General features: G+C 43.1%; 1 protein-coding gene across 5 annotated transcripts in view; it reads right to left on the bottom strand.

Moving 5' to 3' along the window:
* The window catches only part of LOC117361288 (caspase-10-like), a 135,963-nt gene that overhangs the window by 77,712 nt on the left and 40,769 nt on the right, over nt 1–17,482 (bottom strand). For all 5 annotated transcript variants that reach the window (XM_033946431.1, XM_033946433.1, XM_033946434.1 and 2 more), the window contains exons 4-6: nt 16,929–17,064; nt 10,176–10,243; nt 404–443 (exon numbers count right to left, since the gene is read on the bottom strand). In XM_033946431.1, the coding sequence (XP_033802322.1) occupies nt 404–443; nt 10,176–10,243; nt 16,929–17,064 (244 nt within the window). The remainder of the gene's footprint in view (nt 1–403; nt 444–10,175; nt 10,244–16,928; nt 17,065–17,482) is intronic.

The raw sequence follows: 17,482 nt of genomic DNA, 5'->3' as shown, positions 1-17,482 counted from the left end.
AAATTTGGCACGGAGGCACACCTCACGGAGCCAGAAATCACAAAACTCTAAGTGCGCATGCACGCTTAGAGTTTTATTATATAGGATAATCACAGCTCTATATGATGATTAGAGATGCATTTCTATGTTTATCGCCATATGACGACTCAGATTGTTTGCAGACTCCTGATGTAGAGAAGTATGCCAAAACACAGCCTGTGTTGAGTTCTGATTAATATTGATCTATGTGAAATGTTTTGAACAATTAGAGTTGGTTTTTTAAAAAAATTGTCTCTCCCAGTCTATTTTAATTGGTTATCTTCACTGTTGGTTTTTGTTTGCCTTGTGGTGAAGGGTCCTCCCTCCACCCGTTCTTTTTATTAAGAGTGTGCAGCCCCTTTTCTTCCTTTGTCAAGAAACTTACCAAGAGTTGGAAATGGCAGAGATGGGTTGGAAATCTCTTCCTGTAGAAAGAAACCTTCATTAAAAATATAAATTAAATTTAAATAAAATAATTATATTTAGGTAGCAGATGGGGCTTCCTTTGCTCTTCCCCCCACATACATTTTACTTTTGATACCCCCTCCCCCATTTCAGTTTGTGTCAACTCACCCAGGTGCAGCCCACAGTCACCAACATTCCCAAGAATGTTAGCAGATGGACTGTGGCACTTCATGCCCATGTAAGCATTCTTCATCACACTGATCCAGACCCATGATATGAGCTACATGATGCCAGCAGTTCCCACAAGATCTTTGGGGCTTTCTGTGGGTCATGGAGCACTGCTCTCCTCCTACCAACCAGGGGCAAGGAGGGGGGAAGGGAGAAACAGCCACAAAGAGGGAGAAAAGGAGAGAAGAGAAAAGGGATTGCAGAGGGAGAAGCAGATGGGCAAGCATATCACACTACAGGATGTGTGTGATAGTGTAAGTGAGTGTTCAAGCCCTGGACCTCTGGGAGGGCTGTAAACAAACACCAGCAATGCAAAACAAATCCTGTTCTATCTTAGATGCAAAATCAATTGTTGCAACCAGACATTCCTTACACGTAGGTAGTGGAGATGTGGTCTGGAGCCTTCTTACCATTCTGAGCTTGCTGAGTTTTCCCCTACTCTGGGTTTTTATTTTCCTTAACTGTACCATGCTCTCCTGGCTGAATTCCCCAACCCTGGCTGTATTTAGATGGTCATGATTCTATGACACACTCCTTCATTCTATTATAGACTTTCTCTCAGGAAGGAACAAAAAGGAAAGGGAAAAGAAGAGGGAAAAACCATTAGAAGAATGGAAAACCAAAGAAAAAGAAAAGAAGCAAGGAAAACTGGAAAGAAGAATAGAGGAAGTAAAGAGAACAGGGAAAGGGAAAGTAAAGCAAGATGGTGAACGGGTTGAGCAGTAGAAAATAAAAAGAAAGTGGTAGGTTGATACACAGATGGGGAGGGAAAGGAAGAACAGAGAGCAGCAAAATAGACAGTAGAGTAAAGCACAATTATCTACCTGTGTTATCCAGGGACATCAAGCTGATATTCTCACATATGGGTGATATCCATGGAGCCCGGTACAGACAGTGCTAAAGTGCACTGTCGCTTTAAAAAAAATTTCAGTCTCAAGACTGACCGTACCACGTATGCGCTGATGCCTTCTTACCCGACATCGGCTTGTGGGACCATTAGTTCCATAAAAAAGCTATGAAGACAACTAGGGGATGTGGGAGGGTTATGAGAATATCTGCCTGCTGTCCCTGGATAACACCTGTTACAGGTAAGTAATTTTGCTTTATTTCAGGACAACTAGGCAGTATATTCTCACATGTGGGACTCCCTTGCTACAACCTTAAGGGTTGGAGGGTAAGTTGGTTTTAGGTAGAAAATAAATTTTGCAGAACTGCTTGGTGAACTGACTATTCCGTCTGGAATGAGTCTTCAAACAGTAGTGGCATGTGAATGTATGAATGAGGACCAAGTGGCTGTTTTACAGAAATCCTCAATGGGAGTGTATTGGAGATGAGCTACTAAAGAGAAATACATGAAAAGCACAAAGAACATGGTGCAAAACCAAACTAACTTTTGACAAAGAGACTTGAAAAACACAATCAAACATCTACAAACAAGCAAGAGCTAAAGAAAAATACTACGCCCAACTAATCACAAAATTTCCTAACTGATCCAGGGGCATCTTCTCTTTGACAAGGAACTTCTTTTCATCAGCCCAATGTCCCACTAACAATCAGTCCGTAGGAGTGAATGCAGAATCCTTCGCCTCCTTCTTTCAAGAGAAGATCCGAACAGCCTCAACCTATCCACATCTTCTTACTGTTCCTCACTGAATTCTGTGACAATCCAACAAAATCCGTCAACATCCCTCAACCACTTCAACAAAATCTCATTGGCAGAACTCGAATCAAATTTGGAATCAATTCACCCTACCATCTCAGCTCATGACCCATGCCCACACTCCCTTCTATACTCAGTGAAAGGTCCTTTCCTCAAAATCAATCCTTTCCTTAATCAATGTCTCATTGCGTAAAGGGGAAGTTCAAACACCCTGGAAAGCTGCAGTGATTAAACCATTACACTGCACAACAATTTTTTGGTTAAGTCTTGATTCCTGAAAAGTTTTTGGTGATTATGACAGGTACCAACTTGGTATGCTCAAATATGGTTTTGGTTTTACTGCATCACGTAAGAACTATGAGAAATAGACATTTTTATGTTTACTGACAATAAAATATATAGTCAAGTTTACGTTTCGCACAAGCGACTAAATGAAACAGAATTAAAAGTGTTTTGCTCCCGAGTTTCTTTTATATTCAGTGTCTGGTGCATCACGTTGTAGCATCCAACAATAGTCGGCAAGCATTGATGGATTCCAATTGCCCTGGTATCGTTTCTCCATCGTAGCTATGTCTTGATGAAACCTTTCACCGTGCTCGTCACTCACAGCACCGAGATTTGCGGGGAAGAAGTCCAAGTGTGAATGGAGGAAATGAATCTTGAGTGACATATTGCACTTCATTCTCTTGTATGCTTTGAGAAGTTTGTCTACCAGCTGAATGTAGTTTGGGGCTCTGTAATTGCCCAGAAAATTGTCAACAACGTCTTTCAAGGCTTTCCAGCCAATTTTTTCCGGCCCAACTAACAGATCTTCAAATCGCTTGTCACTCATAACATGTCTGATCTGGGGGCCAACAAAAATACCCTCTTTGATCTTGGCATCAGTTATTCTTGGGAACATCTGTCTTAAATAACGAAAACCTTCCCCTTCCTTGTTCATTGCTTTCACAAAATTCTTCATGAGTCCCAGTTTAATGTGAAGAGGAGGCAAAAATATCTTTGTCGGGTCAACAAGCGATTCATGTGCTACATTTTTCTGTCCTGGAACTAACTTTTTACGGAGTGGCCAGTTCTTTCTAGAATAGTGCGACTCTCTGTCTCGGCTGTCCCATTCGCAGATGAAACAGCAGTACTTTGTATAGCCAAGCTGCAGTCCTAGTAACAGAGCAACGACTTTGAGGTCTCCACAGATATTCCAGTTATACCTGGTATACTGGACATACTTTAGTAACATTTCCATATTCTCATATGTTTCTTTCATATGTGCTGCATAGCCAACAGGTACTGAAGGATAAACGTTGCCATTGTGCAACAGAACAGCTTTCAGGCTTAACATTGACGAATCAATGAAAAGACGCCACTCTTCCGGGTTGTGATCACAACCAAAGACCGAGAACAATCCTTCAATGTCACAACAGAAACAGAGACTGTCGACTTGTGCAAAAAATTTGGTTATATCATGATGCCGGTCTCGAAACACAGAAATTTTCGTACCTGGTGATAGCAAACACCATTCCTGCAGTCTCGAACCTAGCAGCTCAGCTTTTGCTTTTGACAGACCCAAATCTCTGACCAAATCGTTCAATTCGGACTGTGTTATCAGATGTGGATCGCCTGATGAGGATGGTTCAAAATCCGGGTCAATGTCACTGTTAGAACCCTGCACTGCAGTTTCTTCATCTGGTTCGTCTAAGGTCCAATCCTCTGGTGGTTTCGGAACTGGAAGACTGTCATCATGTGGCATGGGTCTCATTGCTGAAGGCAGATTAGGATATTCAATTGACTTCTTGTTTTTGGCAGAGAAACCAGACACATTAGTCAAACAGAAATAACAGTCCGTCACATGGTCTTTCTGTTCTCGCCATATCATTGGAACAGCAAATGGCATCGTCTTTCGAGTACCTCTGAGCCAGGCTCTCAGACTAACAGCACATGTCGCACAGCAAATGTGAGGCGCCCATTGCTTGTCTTGATCACCTATTTTGCAGCCAAAATACAGATGATAGGCTTTCTTTACAAGGGCAGTCATCGAACGTCTCTGAGGCGTAAGTGTATATTCCCCACAGATATAGCAGAATGTGTCGCGGCTGTTACGACACCGACGAGACATATTGCCCGACACCAAAACGTCTATAGCATCAAGCTTACTTACTGTTATATTGCTACAGCTACTATACTACTATACTTTACTATACTGATACTATATACACACACGGACTATCTATATTAACCAAATGAGCAGGATCGGTGTATGGAAGCCACCATTATAGCATGGTGAGACAGCGCAAGCTCGTTCAGACCTGCCCAGACATGCCCAGGATGTCATCTTCCATAAAACAGCTTCCAACCTGGCTAGATTTTATGCATGGACATACCCAGGCGGCACAAACCGTTGTTGATAAGACACTTATGGGAGAAAAAATTGTTTGCATCCAAATATAAGAAAAAATCACGACAAAATTGAAGATTTCTCTGAAATGGTACGTGATGGGTAATTTTTGATGTAATATTCATGATCAGCACCCAAAATTCTATAAGAAACACCCAGCAGTGTTCAGGAAGCAAAAACTTTGTTGTGCAGTGTTACCGAAGAAACCCTCCCTAGATTCAGACACACCAAGCAACTATAGGCCAGTTTCCAATCTTCCCTTTGTATCAAAGCTCCTTGAAAAAAACAGTGCCCATCAAATAACTACATGCATCAATAACCAGAATGCTCTCTCCACTCACCAATCTGAATTCAGGAGCTACCACAGCACCAAAACAGTACTCCTAGATTTAATAGATGACTGCTGGAGCTACATGGACAAAGGTCAGGATGTACTTCTCATCCAACTGGACTTGAGTGCAGTCTGACATGCTTGATCATGACATCCTACTATCCAGATTATTTGAAATTGGGATCAAGAATACAGCACTTTCCTGGTTTTCATCCTTCTTGGACCAAAGACAACTACGCATCCTAGTGAACTCAGTATTCTCTAAACCGAGAACCACAAAATAAGGAGAACCCTAAGTGCACTTTTATCTCCACTTCTATTCAACATCTATATCAGATCAGCCCTTGATATTGCAAAGAAATATGGAATCAACATACACTCCTTCACCAATGATATACAACTCTACACCCTTCTGAGCAAAGCACTGTCCTCACAACTATAGACCCTACAAACTTGCCTCATGGAGTTTAAAGCATGGATGTCAACCAACATACTTCAACTGAACCCATCCAAGACTGAACTTTTATGTATTCACCGTGATTCGTGCTCTGCCTCTCGTCCTTGCATCTCTTGGAACACCACTCTGGTACCCCAAGACCAAATATCCAGCTCGGGCATTACAATGAACGCTGGTCTGACTCTTTCAACAGAAATCTCCAAGGTAGTATCCTCCTCCTTCTACTACTTACGGCAACTAAAGCCCATTTGCCGTTACTTCACTGATTCTGACTTCACCCAATTGTTATATTCCTTTGTTCTATACCGCCTGGACTATTGCAATGGTCATTACACCGGTATAACGGCCAAAGAGCAGAACAGTCTACAAAGAGTCCAAATTGCTGCAGTACGACTCCTAAAAAACCTTAGCCCTTTCAACCATATCTCCTCAGCAATGATCCAGGTCCACTGGCTCCCAATACAACAACGCAATATCTTCAAACAACTAGTATTAGTGTTTAAATGCTTCCAAGACATGACACCTGACATGTAGCAAAGAAACTCCCAATACATCACTCTCAGCAGTCCGTCCATTTGCAACAGGAACTCAGACTTTCCAACCCTCCAGCAAACAGCCTCCACCGGGAGACAGCTTGAAAGCTATCATATTCCTATAGCATACCTAAATTATGAAATCACCTCCCTCCTGCCATTAGGGCAACTGATAACCTATTGACCTTCCAGAAAGCAGTAAAGATGTAAGTTTTAAGTTATTGATTCTATAGCTTTGTGTTTTGATCCTGTAGCATATTACTGACTCTAATGTACATAGCTCTGTTCTTGAAAACTTTGTGTATGTATCCTTGTAACCCATTCTGGGCTCCTGGGGAGGACGGGCTATAAAAATAAATAAATAAAATAAAGTTGTCATTGTTCTGACCCTATGTGCAGTGACTCAATCATCGAGGGACAGGCCAGCTCAAGCAAAGCAAAAAGAGATACAGCTCACCAGCCATGTGGAGATGGATCTCTTGGTGACAGAGCGCCAAGTCTGTTTGGGTCAAATGAAAGAAATAGCGGAAAAGAAGTTCTGTGAGGTTTGGTGCTATCCAAATAAGCCAGAGCCTGTTTTAAATCCCAAGCAACAGGAGGAGGCGGCTTGACTGGCGGATAAGTATGCAAGAGACCCTTCATGAATCTAGAGACCAGGGTATGTACTGATCAAGGTTTTTTTTATCCCAAAGAGCATGACAAGCTGCAATAGCACTGAGGTGAACTCTGACTGAAGAAGTTCTGAGCCCAGAATCCGAGAGGTGTAATAAGTAATCTAGAACCGTTGGGAGAAGACAAGTTATTGGATCCAAATAGTTGAGGTGACACCACACTGTGAAACAAGTCCATTTAAAGTGATAGCAGCATTATGTAGAGGGTTTTCTGGAAGCCTCAAGTATAGCTGATACTGGAGATGAGAGTGCAAAAGTATCTTGCCTTAATTAACTTGCCTAAATCTGAGCCAAACAGAAACTTCCCCTTAAAAGGAAGCTTCACCAGCCGCTGCTTTGAAGCAGCATCCACAGACCAGTGGCGAAACCAAAGGAAGCATCTTGCTGTCATTGCCAACACCATCAATTCATTGAAGCTCTAATAAGATCATATAGTGCATCACTTAAATAGAAACTCAGTAGAGAGCTGAGTGCCTGATTCCACTAAATAATTCATAACCTGCTTAAGTCCAGCTGAGACAAGCTCTCGCAGCATAGGAACTACAAACCACTGCCTGCAAGGAAAGAGATGAAACTTCAAATGACATCTTTAAGGAAGTCTCTAGTTTCCTATCCTGTATGTCTTTCTGTGATATCCCCCCTCCACCAGAAGTGTGGTCTTTTTAGGCACCACTCTAGGAGGTTTAAGCTTTTCTAGTTCCTCCTGAGAAACCGGGTAAAGACACGCCATAACCACTCATAACACCATTTCCGAGTGTCTCATTGCACTGATGCCAGCTCCTGCAAGGCTTCATGTACTGGAAAAGCCTTAGGAGGCTTGCGAGTGCTGGCAATTTTCAGATTAGCCACTGTCAGCTAATGCCCCACAGAGCAAATAAGCTTTGTATAGCAGCAAAATAAATTCTGGTAAAAAAAGCTCTGGGAGTAAGGACTACCCATGCCAGCATTTTTAGACTGACTTGCTTCCTCAGTAGAAGCAGTGGATGGCAGACTGAGTCCCAACGGCAAAGCCACAGCAGAAAAAAACACGGGAACATCTTTTCTCTGATCCGTCAAAATGGCTGCACTGAGCTGTGGAGAAGCAAAGTGCTCCTCTTCTGCATGGGTAAATTCCTGGAGTCCACCATAGACGAGTCCACAGCTATAGAGCTCACGCAGTGTTGAAGCAGAGTCCCAGTGCTGTTCGTCACTTTCCGCAGCAGCAACAGCCTTTAATTACTTCAACTGCCATCTTCATTGGTGCTGTAAACCACCACCCTGCACCCACCCATAAGCATAGATTCATGTGGTGTTAAAGGACCCAAAGGTCTAGTGCCCCCCAAAGTATGTAGAAATTATATGGCCAAAATATATACCGAAAATATAAGCATCAAATAAGTGCAAAAAATACAAGCAGGAAATACCGTATTTTCCCATATATAGGCCACGGCCTATATATGGGTTTTGCAAGCCGGCACAGTGGGTGCAGCTTGCAAAACTGGGACAGCCTATACAATTTTTAAAAATCATCTCCCCCCCTTACCTCCCTCGCTGGACAAACTGGAATCGCTGCTCCTCAAATCGCAGCAAGTGGTGCAGGGTAAGAGAGATCTTTTCGATCTTCAGCCCAGTCCCACGCCGCTTCCTACGCGCCTTTATCGTCATTTCTCGCAGTCCCCAAACTCTTAGGTGGGATAGAGTAGCCTGCTCATAGTACTGAATACTCAAAAGCGACATCCTCTCATGCTGTGACATCCACCCTGCAGAATTTGGTGAAGAGAGGACCAGGTTTCTCAGTTTGCCCAAACTTCCACCTAAGAGGAGGCAACTCCTCTGGTCGAGTAAGCCTTCAAGGAGTCAGGCGGCTTTTTACCGCAACTGATGTTTGCAGAAAATATAGCTCTACAAATCCATCTAGAGTTAGTAGCCTTGGAGGGTAAAATGCTGGCAGTCTAACTTCTTGGTTGACATGAAATACCAAAACAACCTTCAGTAGAAAGGAAGGAACCATCTGCAAAGACATTCCCGCTTCCGTGATCCAGAGAAATGGCTCTTTGACTGATAGGGCCTGCAATTCTATGACTCCTCTTGTAGAACTAATTGCCACCAAGAAGACTACGTCAACTATCAGATTCATGAGAGAAGCTTCCAATAAGGGTTCAGAAAGGGCTCTACTGAGTCCTTGTAAGACCACATTAAGATTCCAGCATGGAAACAGTACTCGAATCGGAGGTCGTAATCTCAGTGCACCCTTCTTGAGCCTTCATGATTGTTTGCAGAAGGAAGAACTGAAGAGAGCAGCAGAAACAGGAGAGAAAGAAGAGAAGCTGAAAAGCAGTGATTGACATCTTCTGCAGAATGCTCGCGAGCAGGCATGGAGAACCCTATGGTTCAATATACTATTCCTATTGCACTGGAAAAAACTTTCCCCTTCCTTTACAAAGCTGCAATAGAGTTTTTTTAGCGCCGGCTGCTTCAGTAACAGCTCGGATGCTCAAAGGAATTCTATGTGCAATTAAATCAGTTTTTAGATAAGTCACTTTGGCTGCTGCTTCCTCAGTACAAGAACATAACTGAGATTAGTTAATATCCCTTTTATTGTAGCTATTAACTTCCAAATTTCCATAATAGGGACATCATTGGGAGGTAGAGTAATAACATGATCTTGACCCATGCAGCTTCCAAACGTGACTGGTTTCAGTCAGGGTCGGCATTAGGAGAGGGCAAACAGGGCAGCTGCCCCGGGCCCTACAGCTCCAGGAGGCCCTGGGGTCTGTGCATCTCTTCCCTTTGTTGGGCCATCTTCCTCACCTTCACTCTAAGCTTTGCTCCTAGCGTGGCTTTGTAAAGGAGGGGGTTTATTATTAAGACAAAATGATAAGCAAAGTATCAGTTAGTGCATTTCCCAAGTTTTCACCTTAATCTTAATGAGTAGCTACAATAAAGATTTGGACTGCTTGGATTCTTGGTAGGAGAGGTTGCAGGGAAGTGAATTACTACTCTCTTATTGCCTACCCAGAGGACTTAACAGGAGGATGGGCCAAGACAGATGAACAAGACATGCTAGAAGAGATAGTACAATATAGTTCAGCTCCTAGTGTCTTATCTTTACTATTCGTCCAACAATCTCAACTAGTATCTAAATATAGGACCGGATAATGACAGATTTACATCAAAACTTTTCAAATGAGTAAATGTGAACGCCTCAGTCCCACCACTCCACCACTGTTAATCCTTGCAACTGCGGGAGTCGCCACATAATTCTTCCCGCAGTTGCAAGGATTAACAGCGGTGGAGTGGTGGGACTGAGGCGTTCACATTTACTCATTTGAAAAGTTTTGATGTAAATCTGTCATTATCCGGTCCTATATTTAGATACTGGAAGAGATAGTACAACACCAACTGCTCACTCACTGCTGAGTGCTGACTAGATCTTTTAGATCGGTCATAAAACACAAAAGGCAAGAAGCACAAACTAGGGGGGAAGCAATAAACTTCACTTACTGGTTCCCGATGCTCTAATGCAGATGGTTTTTGCGATGATGTTTCTTGAAGGGATAAGGAAGCTGATCCTGTAAAAGAAGAGAATTATTTCCAAATGCACTGCAGAACGTGATCATACAAGTAAAAACCTAGAAAGCATGCATTTAGTTACATATCTTGCTTTTCTAATGCAGCAGTACACTGTAGACCAGTGTTCTTCAACTGCCGGTCTCAGCAGGGCCGGTGAGATCGGATAAGGGCCATCGGCAGCGTCTGGCCTGCAACGGCGATGGGCGGCATCGGGACTCCCCCTACGATGTAATTCAAGATCGGTAACGGGACCCCGGCACTCAAGATCGGCAAAGGGCCTCCTTCTCCCCCCGGCATCAACAGCACTTCAGATCGGCAATGCGGTGCTCAGCCCAAAGCTTCCCCTCTGACGCAGCTTCCTGTTTCCGCCCAGGCAGTTCAAGTCAGAGGGAAGCTTTGGACTAAGCACCGTGTTGCTGATCTGAAGTGCTGTTGATGCCGGGGGAGAAGAAGGCCCATTGCCGATCTTGAGTGTCATCAGGGGGGGGGGGGGGGCCTGCTGCCAAAATCAGAAAGAAAGGTGAGAGGAAAGGAGAGAGATGGGCCTGTGGAAAAAGGTGGATGGAGAGATTGAGAGAAGGGGGCAGATGATGGAAGTAGGGGGAAAGAGACAGAAGGAGCAAATGATGGAAGTGGGGAGAAGGTGGAGATAGAAGAGGGCAGATGATTGAAGTGTGGAGAAGGGGGAGAGAGAAGAGGGCAGATGATGGAAGTGGGGAGAAGGGAAAGCATAGAAACATAGAAGATGACGGCAGAAAAGGGCTACAGCCCATCAAGTCTGCCCACTCTGCTTACCCACCCCCTGTCTATGCCCTAATGACCCAATTTCCTTATCTTGACCCTCGTAGGGATCCCACATGGGTATCCCATTTATTCTTAAAGTCTGGCACGCTGTTTGCCTCGATCACCTGCACGGGAAGCTTGTTCCAATGATCAACCACTCTGTGAAGAAATACTTTCTGGTGTCGCCATGAAATTTTCCGCCCCTGAGTTTGAGCGGGTGCCCTCTTGTGGCCGAGGGTCCCTTGAGAAAGAAAATATCATCTTCCACTTCGACATGTCCCGTGAGGTACTTAAATGTTTCGATCATGTCTCCCCTCTCCCTACGTTCCTCGAGAGTGTAGAGCTGCAATTTGTTCAGTCTCTCTTCTGAATGGAAGTGGTGAAAAAGAACACATACTGGATGGAAGGAGGGATAAAGAAAAAGGACATATGCTGGATGGGGGAAGATAAGAGTTAGTGAGATAGTGGAGGGGTGAAAGAAAGGGGTGGCATGCAGTGGGTGGACACAGTGAAATTAGACTGCATAATAAGAAAGAATTTAATTTAGACGGAGGCAGAAAATAAAGAAGGAAGACCAGAGAAGAAATGGAAAGAGAAGAGAGAGGAGAGAGAGATGCCAGAGAACAGGGAAGGAGACAGAGATATAAGATCTGAGCAGAAGAAATGAGAAGAGAGAGAGATGCTAAAAACCACAGGGGAGAGGGAAAGAGAGATGAAAGAAGAAAGATGCCAGACCATAAGGGAACAGAGGGAAGATGATGGATGCCAGACCAAAGGGGGGTTGGGTGTCTAGAGGAGAGATGGCAGGGGGAGACAGACAGTTTCTGGAAGAGGCAGACAGTGGATGGAACGGGCAGATACTGGAAGGAAAAGAGTTAAAAGAAGATGAAAGCAGAAATCAGAGACAACAAAAAGTAGAAAAAAATCATTTTATTTATATTTTGTCATTAGAATATACCAGGTTTGAACTATATATCCTGCTAGAGACATAACTGGGGACTGCAAAGACCAGGCAGTGAATCTTTAGCTTCCAGCTGGCTTAGGGCTCTCTCTGACCAGGGGACACTCCCCTAACACTATTCCTGTCATGTGTGACTGCAGTATTCTGTTAGCATGATATTTCTGTGTAGCATTCTATAATAATTTGGCTTGTTCAGTTTTCTTGATAGTAGAGGGGATATATGTGAAGGGAAGGGGAGACAGGGGTTTTGTTGGTCCTTGCTCTGTATATTTGTATTTATAAAATGACAATTGTACAGAATATTGTTTCTTTTTATACTTTAATAAAATACATTCAATATAAAATCATAACTGAGGCTTGTGCAGATGAGATCAGATGGTTTTGGGGGACCGAGCTCGCGGAGACGGGGCTGAAATGGTTTTTTTTATTTCAGTCTTAGTAATTTACCAGTCCACAAAATAATTATTTTATTTCTGCCGGTCCACAGGTGTAAAAAGGTTGAATATACTGGCATAGACCATCAAGAGAAACTAAAAACTTTCTACTTATTTGCTTACCCAAAAATTAATGGGTGTAGATATAAGACCTTCTTAGATAGGACCCTAGCATTTCAAGCTGGTAGGCAACAATCTTGGTTAGGTAAATGTATTCAGCAAGCTATGCTATCCTATTGCAGTTTTCAGAAATTAATTGAGACCACTTTGTTCGATAAGTTTATTACTTAGTGAGTTTTATTATTGAAATTCTATTTTACAAATATTTGTATTTTTTACTGTATTATTGTATTTCGCTGACTGTCCAGCTCTTTTTAATGTAAACCGCCTAGAACTTTTGGTTATGGCGGTATAAAAGAATAAAGTTATTATTATTATAATTATAAACAGCGCCTCATCTCTGTTTGGGTTGAGCTGAAGCCGAACGTCATTGACAAGTCCACAGATCAGAGGCAGCCAAGGCTGAGGGTGTGCCTTCTTGCAAAGGGAGCGCATTTCGAACATCTGATTAACTGAAACATTACCTTTTGACTTAACATTTTTCTGCAAGATACGCCATAAAACTTTTTGATGTGTTTTTATTCAGTTCACAATTAATTTTCACATGGTAGCATTGTGGTGCGGTAGGAAATATTTACAACATTTTACATCAACTTCATTCAGGATACGAGTGTCGACCAAGAGTTGATGGTTCGGGAAATGGTATATCCAGAGGATACCGTGTAGGAAGACAGCGGGGAAGACTCACCAGATCATAAGCAAGACAGAAATCCTGATGGATCAAAAGGGACACAAGAGTGAAGGAAATGCAAGAAAGTAACAGGCCACAAACTCAAGTGTATGCATATGAACACAAGGAGCCTAAGGAATAAGATGGGGGAATTGGAAGCTATGGTATGAAAAGATAACCTTAACATCATTGGCATCACGGAAACATGGTGGAATGAAGAAAACGTCTGGGACACTGTGCTACCAGGATACAAGCTATACCGCAGAGACAGAGTAGGTCAAAAGGGTGGGGGTATTGCCCTTGTACATCAAAGAGGGAATTGAGTCTACCGGAGAGAGCACGCCGGAAATGAAAAATAAGGTAGAGTCTCTATGGGCCAAAATTCCGGGAATAAATGGAACAGAAACGAAGATCGGCATCTACTACTGACCCCCAGGACAGTCTGAAGAAACTGATGGAGAAATGACAGATGAGATTAAACGCAACTGCAAGGGAGGCAACACAGTTATTGTGGGCGACTTCAATTATCCGGGGATAGAATGGAACCTAGGCTCCTCCGGCTGCAGTAGAGAGACCAAGTTCCTGGATGCTGTAGGCCAGGGGTAGGCAATTCCGGTCAAGAGCCGGAGCCAGGTTAGGTTTTCAGGATATCCACAATGAATATGTACGAGATAGATTTGCATGCAATGCCTCCTTGAGATGCAAATCTGTCTCATGCATATTTATTTTGGATATCTTGAAAATCTGACCTGGCTCTGGCTCTTGAGGACCGGAATTGCCTACCCCTGCGTAGGCGATTGCTTCCTGGAACAACTCGTCAAGGAAAATACGAGAGGAAATGCAATTCTGGACTTAATTCTAAATAGACCACGAGGACCGGCGCAAGGCGTAGAAGTAGAAGGGACGCTGGGAAGCAGTGATCACAATATGATCTGCTTCAACCTGGACACAGGGGCAAAACATCGATCCAGAATGACGGCCATGGCACTGAACTTCCGAAAAGGAAATTATGAAGCGATGAGACTCATGGTGGGAAAGAAGATTAAGAAGAAGATAAGCACTGTAAAATCGCTAGAGCAAGCATGGTCCCTTTTTAAGGACAGTCACCGAAGCGCAAAATCTATATATACCATGTATCAACAAGGGATCCAAGAGGAAAAAGAACAAGGAACCGGTATGGCTCACTGTAGCAGTGAAGGAAGCGATCAGAGACAAGAAGACTTCATTTAAGGAACGGAAAAGGTCAAAAACAGACGAAAACTGGAAAAAGCACAAACAACATCAAAGCAGGTGCCATAAGGCGGTAAGAGGAGCCAAAAGAGACTACAAGGAAAAAATAGCCAAGGAGGCAAAAAAACTTCAAGCCATTTTTTCGATATATTAAAGGGAAATGACCTGCAAAGGAAGCAGTGGGGCCTTTGGATGACCATGGAATAAAGGGAGTGCTAAAGGAGGACAAAGCAATCGCCGACAAACTAAACACATTTTTTGCGTCTGTATTTACCGAAGAGGATATACGCAACATACAGGAAGCCGACAGGCTATATGCAGGAAACAAAGACGGGATACTGACAGGGTTGACGGTCAGTCTAGTAGAGGTATGCAGGCAGATTGATAGGCTTCAAAACGATAAATCCCCAGGACCAGATGGCATCCATCTGAGGGTAATCAAGGAACTGAAAGAAAAACGATAAATCCCCAGGACCGGATGGCATCCATCCGAGGGTAATCAAGGAACTGAAAGGGGCTATAGTTGAACTGCTCCAACTAATAGCCAATCTGTCAATCAAATCGGGAAGGATTCTGGAAGACTGGAAAGTGGCAAATGTTACGCCTATCTTAAGGAAAGGTTCAAGGGAATAACCAGGAAACTACAGACCGGTGAGTCTGACCTCCGTACCGGGAAAGATGGTAGAGGCGCTGATAAAGGACCGCATCATTGATCACCTAGATGGACACAATCTGATGAGGACCAGCCAGCAAAGGAAGATCTTGCTTCAGCAAGAGGCTTCAGCAAAGGAAGATCTTGCTTGATGAATTTGTTGCACTTCTTCGAGGGAGTAAACAGGCAGATAGACAAGGGTAACCCGGTCAACATTGTATATCTGGATTTTCAGAAGGCGTTCAACAAGGTCCCGCATGAACAACTATTTCGAAAAATTGCGAGCCATAGAATTGAGGGTGAAATACTCACGTGGATTAAAAACTGGTTGGCGGATAGGGAACAGAGAGTGTGGGTAAATGGACAATACACGGACTAGAAAAGCGTCACGAGTGGAGTGCCGCAGGGTTCGGTCGGTGCTTGGACCCGTGCTCTTCATCATATTTATAAACAACCTGGAAATTGGTACATTGAGCGAGGTGATTAAATTTGCAGAAGATACAAAGTTATTTGGAGTAGTGAGGACGCAGAAGGATTGCGAAGACCTGCAATGTAACAAATATGCTCAAGAAATGGCCCGTGACATGGCAAATGATGTTTAACGTGGATAAGTGTAAGGTGATGCATGTTGGTAAGAAAAATCTTATACACGAATACAGGATGTCCGGTGTAATACTTGGAGAGACCCCCCCAGGAAAGAGACTTGGGAATACTGGTCGACAAGTCAATGAAGCCATCCGTGCAATATGCGGCGGCGGCGAAAAGGGCATACAGAATGCTAGGAATGATTAAGAAGGGGATCACAAACAAATCGGAGAAGGTTATCATGCCGCTGTACCGGGCCATGGTACGCCCCCATCTGGAATACTGCGTCCATGAAGAAGGACATGGTACTACTTGAGAGGGTCCAGAGAAGAGCAACTAAAATGGTTAAGGGACTGGAGGAGTTGCCATACAGTGAAAGATTAGAGAAACTGGGCCTTTTCTCCCTTGAAAAGAGGAGACTGAGAGGGGACATGATCGAAACATTCAATATAATGAAGAGAATAGACTTAGTAGATAAAGACAGGTTGTTCACCCTCTCCAAGGTAGAGAGAACAAGAGGGCACTCTCTAAAGTTAAAAGGGGATAGATTCCGTACAAACGTATGGAAGTTCTTCTTCACTCATAGAGTGGCAGAAAACTGGAATGCTCTTCCGAAGGCTGTTATAGGGGAAAACATCCTCCAGGGATTCAAGACAAAGTTAGACAAGTTCCTGCTGAACCAGAACATACACAGGTAAGGCTAGACTCAGGGCACTGGTCTTTGACCTAAGGGCCGCCGCATGAGCAGACTGCTGGGCATGATGGACCACTGGTCTGATCCAGCAGCGGCAATTCTTATGTTCATAAGAATTGGACGAGTTCTTTGGAAGATACGACAAAACACATTTTGGTGTGTTTTATTTCAGTTCACAGTTATATGCGGGCCTTGAGCACCACTGTCCTACAAACACTGTGGTGCACCCCACACTCAAAGTGATAATGTTTTTTATAGCATTCTATGTTGCAAATCTAAAAACATTTATTATCACAAAACATACTGTAGAATTAAGAGAACTACTGTTGCATGTATCATTCCTGAATCTACCGATTCTACCAGAAGGGAAGAATAGGTGAGATGACCTCTTTCTGAGCCTTAATTTTCTTCGGTTTTATTATCCTGTAAGATTTTATTTCTCTCTCTCCTACATAAACTATAACTATAGAACATTATAATGAGAGACTGGTAATTTCTGCGAGTAGTCTAAATTATATCCACCAACAGCACTCAAGTGCTGTATTCCACACCTACCTTTTTCCAGTTTGTATTTGGCAATCCTTTTCACCAGATCTGGTGAAATTTTTGCACACACACGTTCTAGATTCTCCAGCTTGTTCTTAGAGATATAGTCCCGTTTCTCCAGAAGGGCTAGCAGCTGTAGAATGGACTGAGAGAAAAAGTATAAATTAATTTTACTTCTCTCTCTGTCCAAGCACATTATTGTGGTAACTTTTAGGCTAATTACAGTACAGGTAATGAGGTCAAACTTTTCATCCTCTCAAGTTTTAAGCCCTGCAGTCTTTACCAAATAATTTTGGGGTAGAATGTGCCTGAAATGCCTTGTGAAGAATCCTAGTTACAGCTAAGCTACTGGTATTCAGCTTTTCAGAAGGTCCCTGGGGTGTGAAGAACATTAATGCTGTATGTTCAGTAATTCAGTCACCAGAAAATGGCAAATCCAAGAAAATGATCACAACATTTCTGTTGAAAAGTTCAAGATTGGGTTTTATATCTAAAAGATATAGAATTGTGAATGTCAGTATTCTGAGAACAGCATGGAGGCTGGGGTGACAATTTTCTGTTGT

The sequence above is a fragment of the Geotrypetes seraphini genome, chromosome 5 (assembly GCF_902459505.1).
Source record: "Geotrypetes seraphini chromosome 5, aGeoSer1.1, whole genome shotgun sequence".
Taxonomy (NCBI): domain Eukaryota; kingdom Metazoa; phylum Chordata; class Amphibia; order Gymnophiona; family Dermophiidae; genus Geotrypetes; species Geotrypetes seraphini.
The sequence above is the reverse complement of the archived record's forward strand: the minus strand, read 5'-3'. Positions and strand labels throughout refer to the sequence as shown.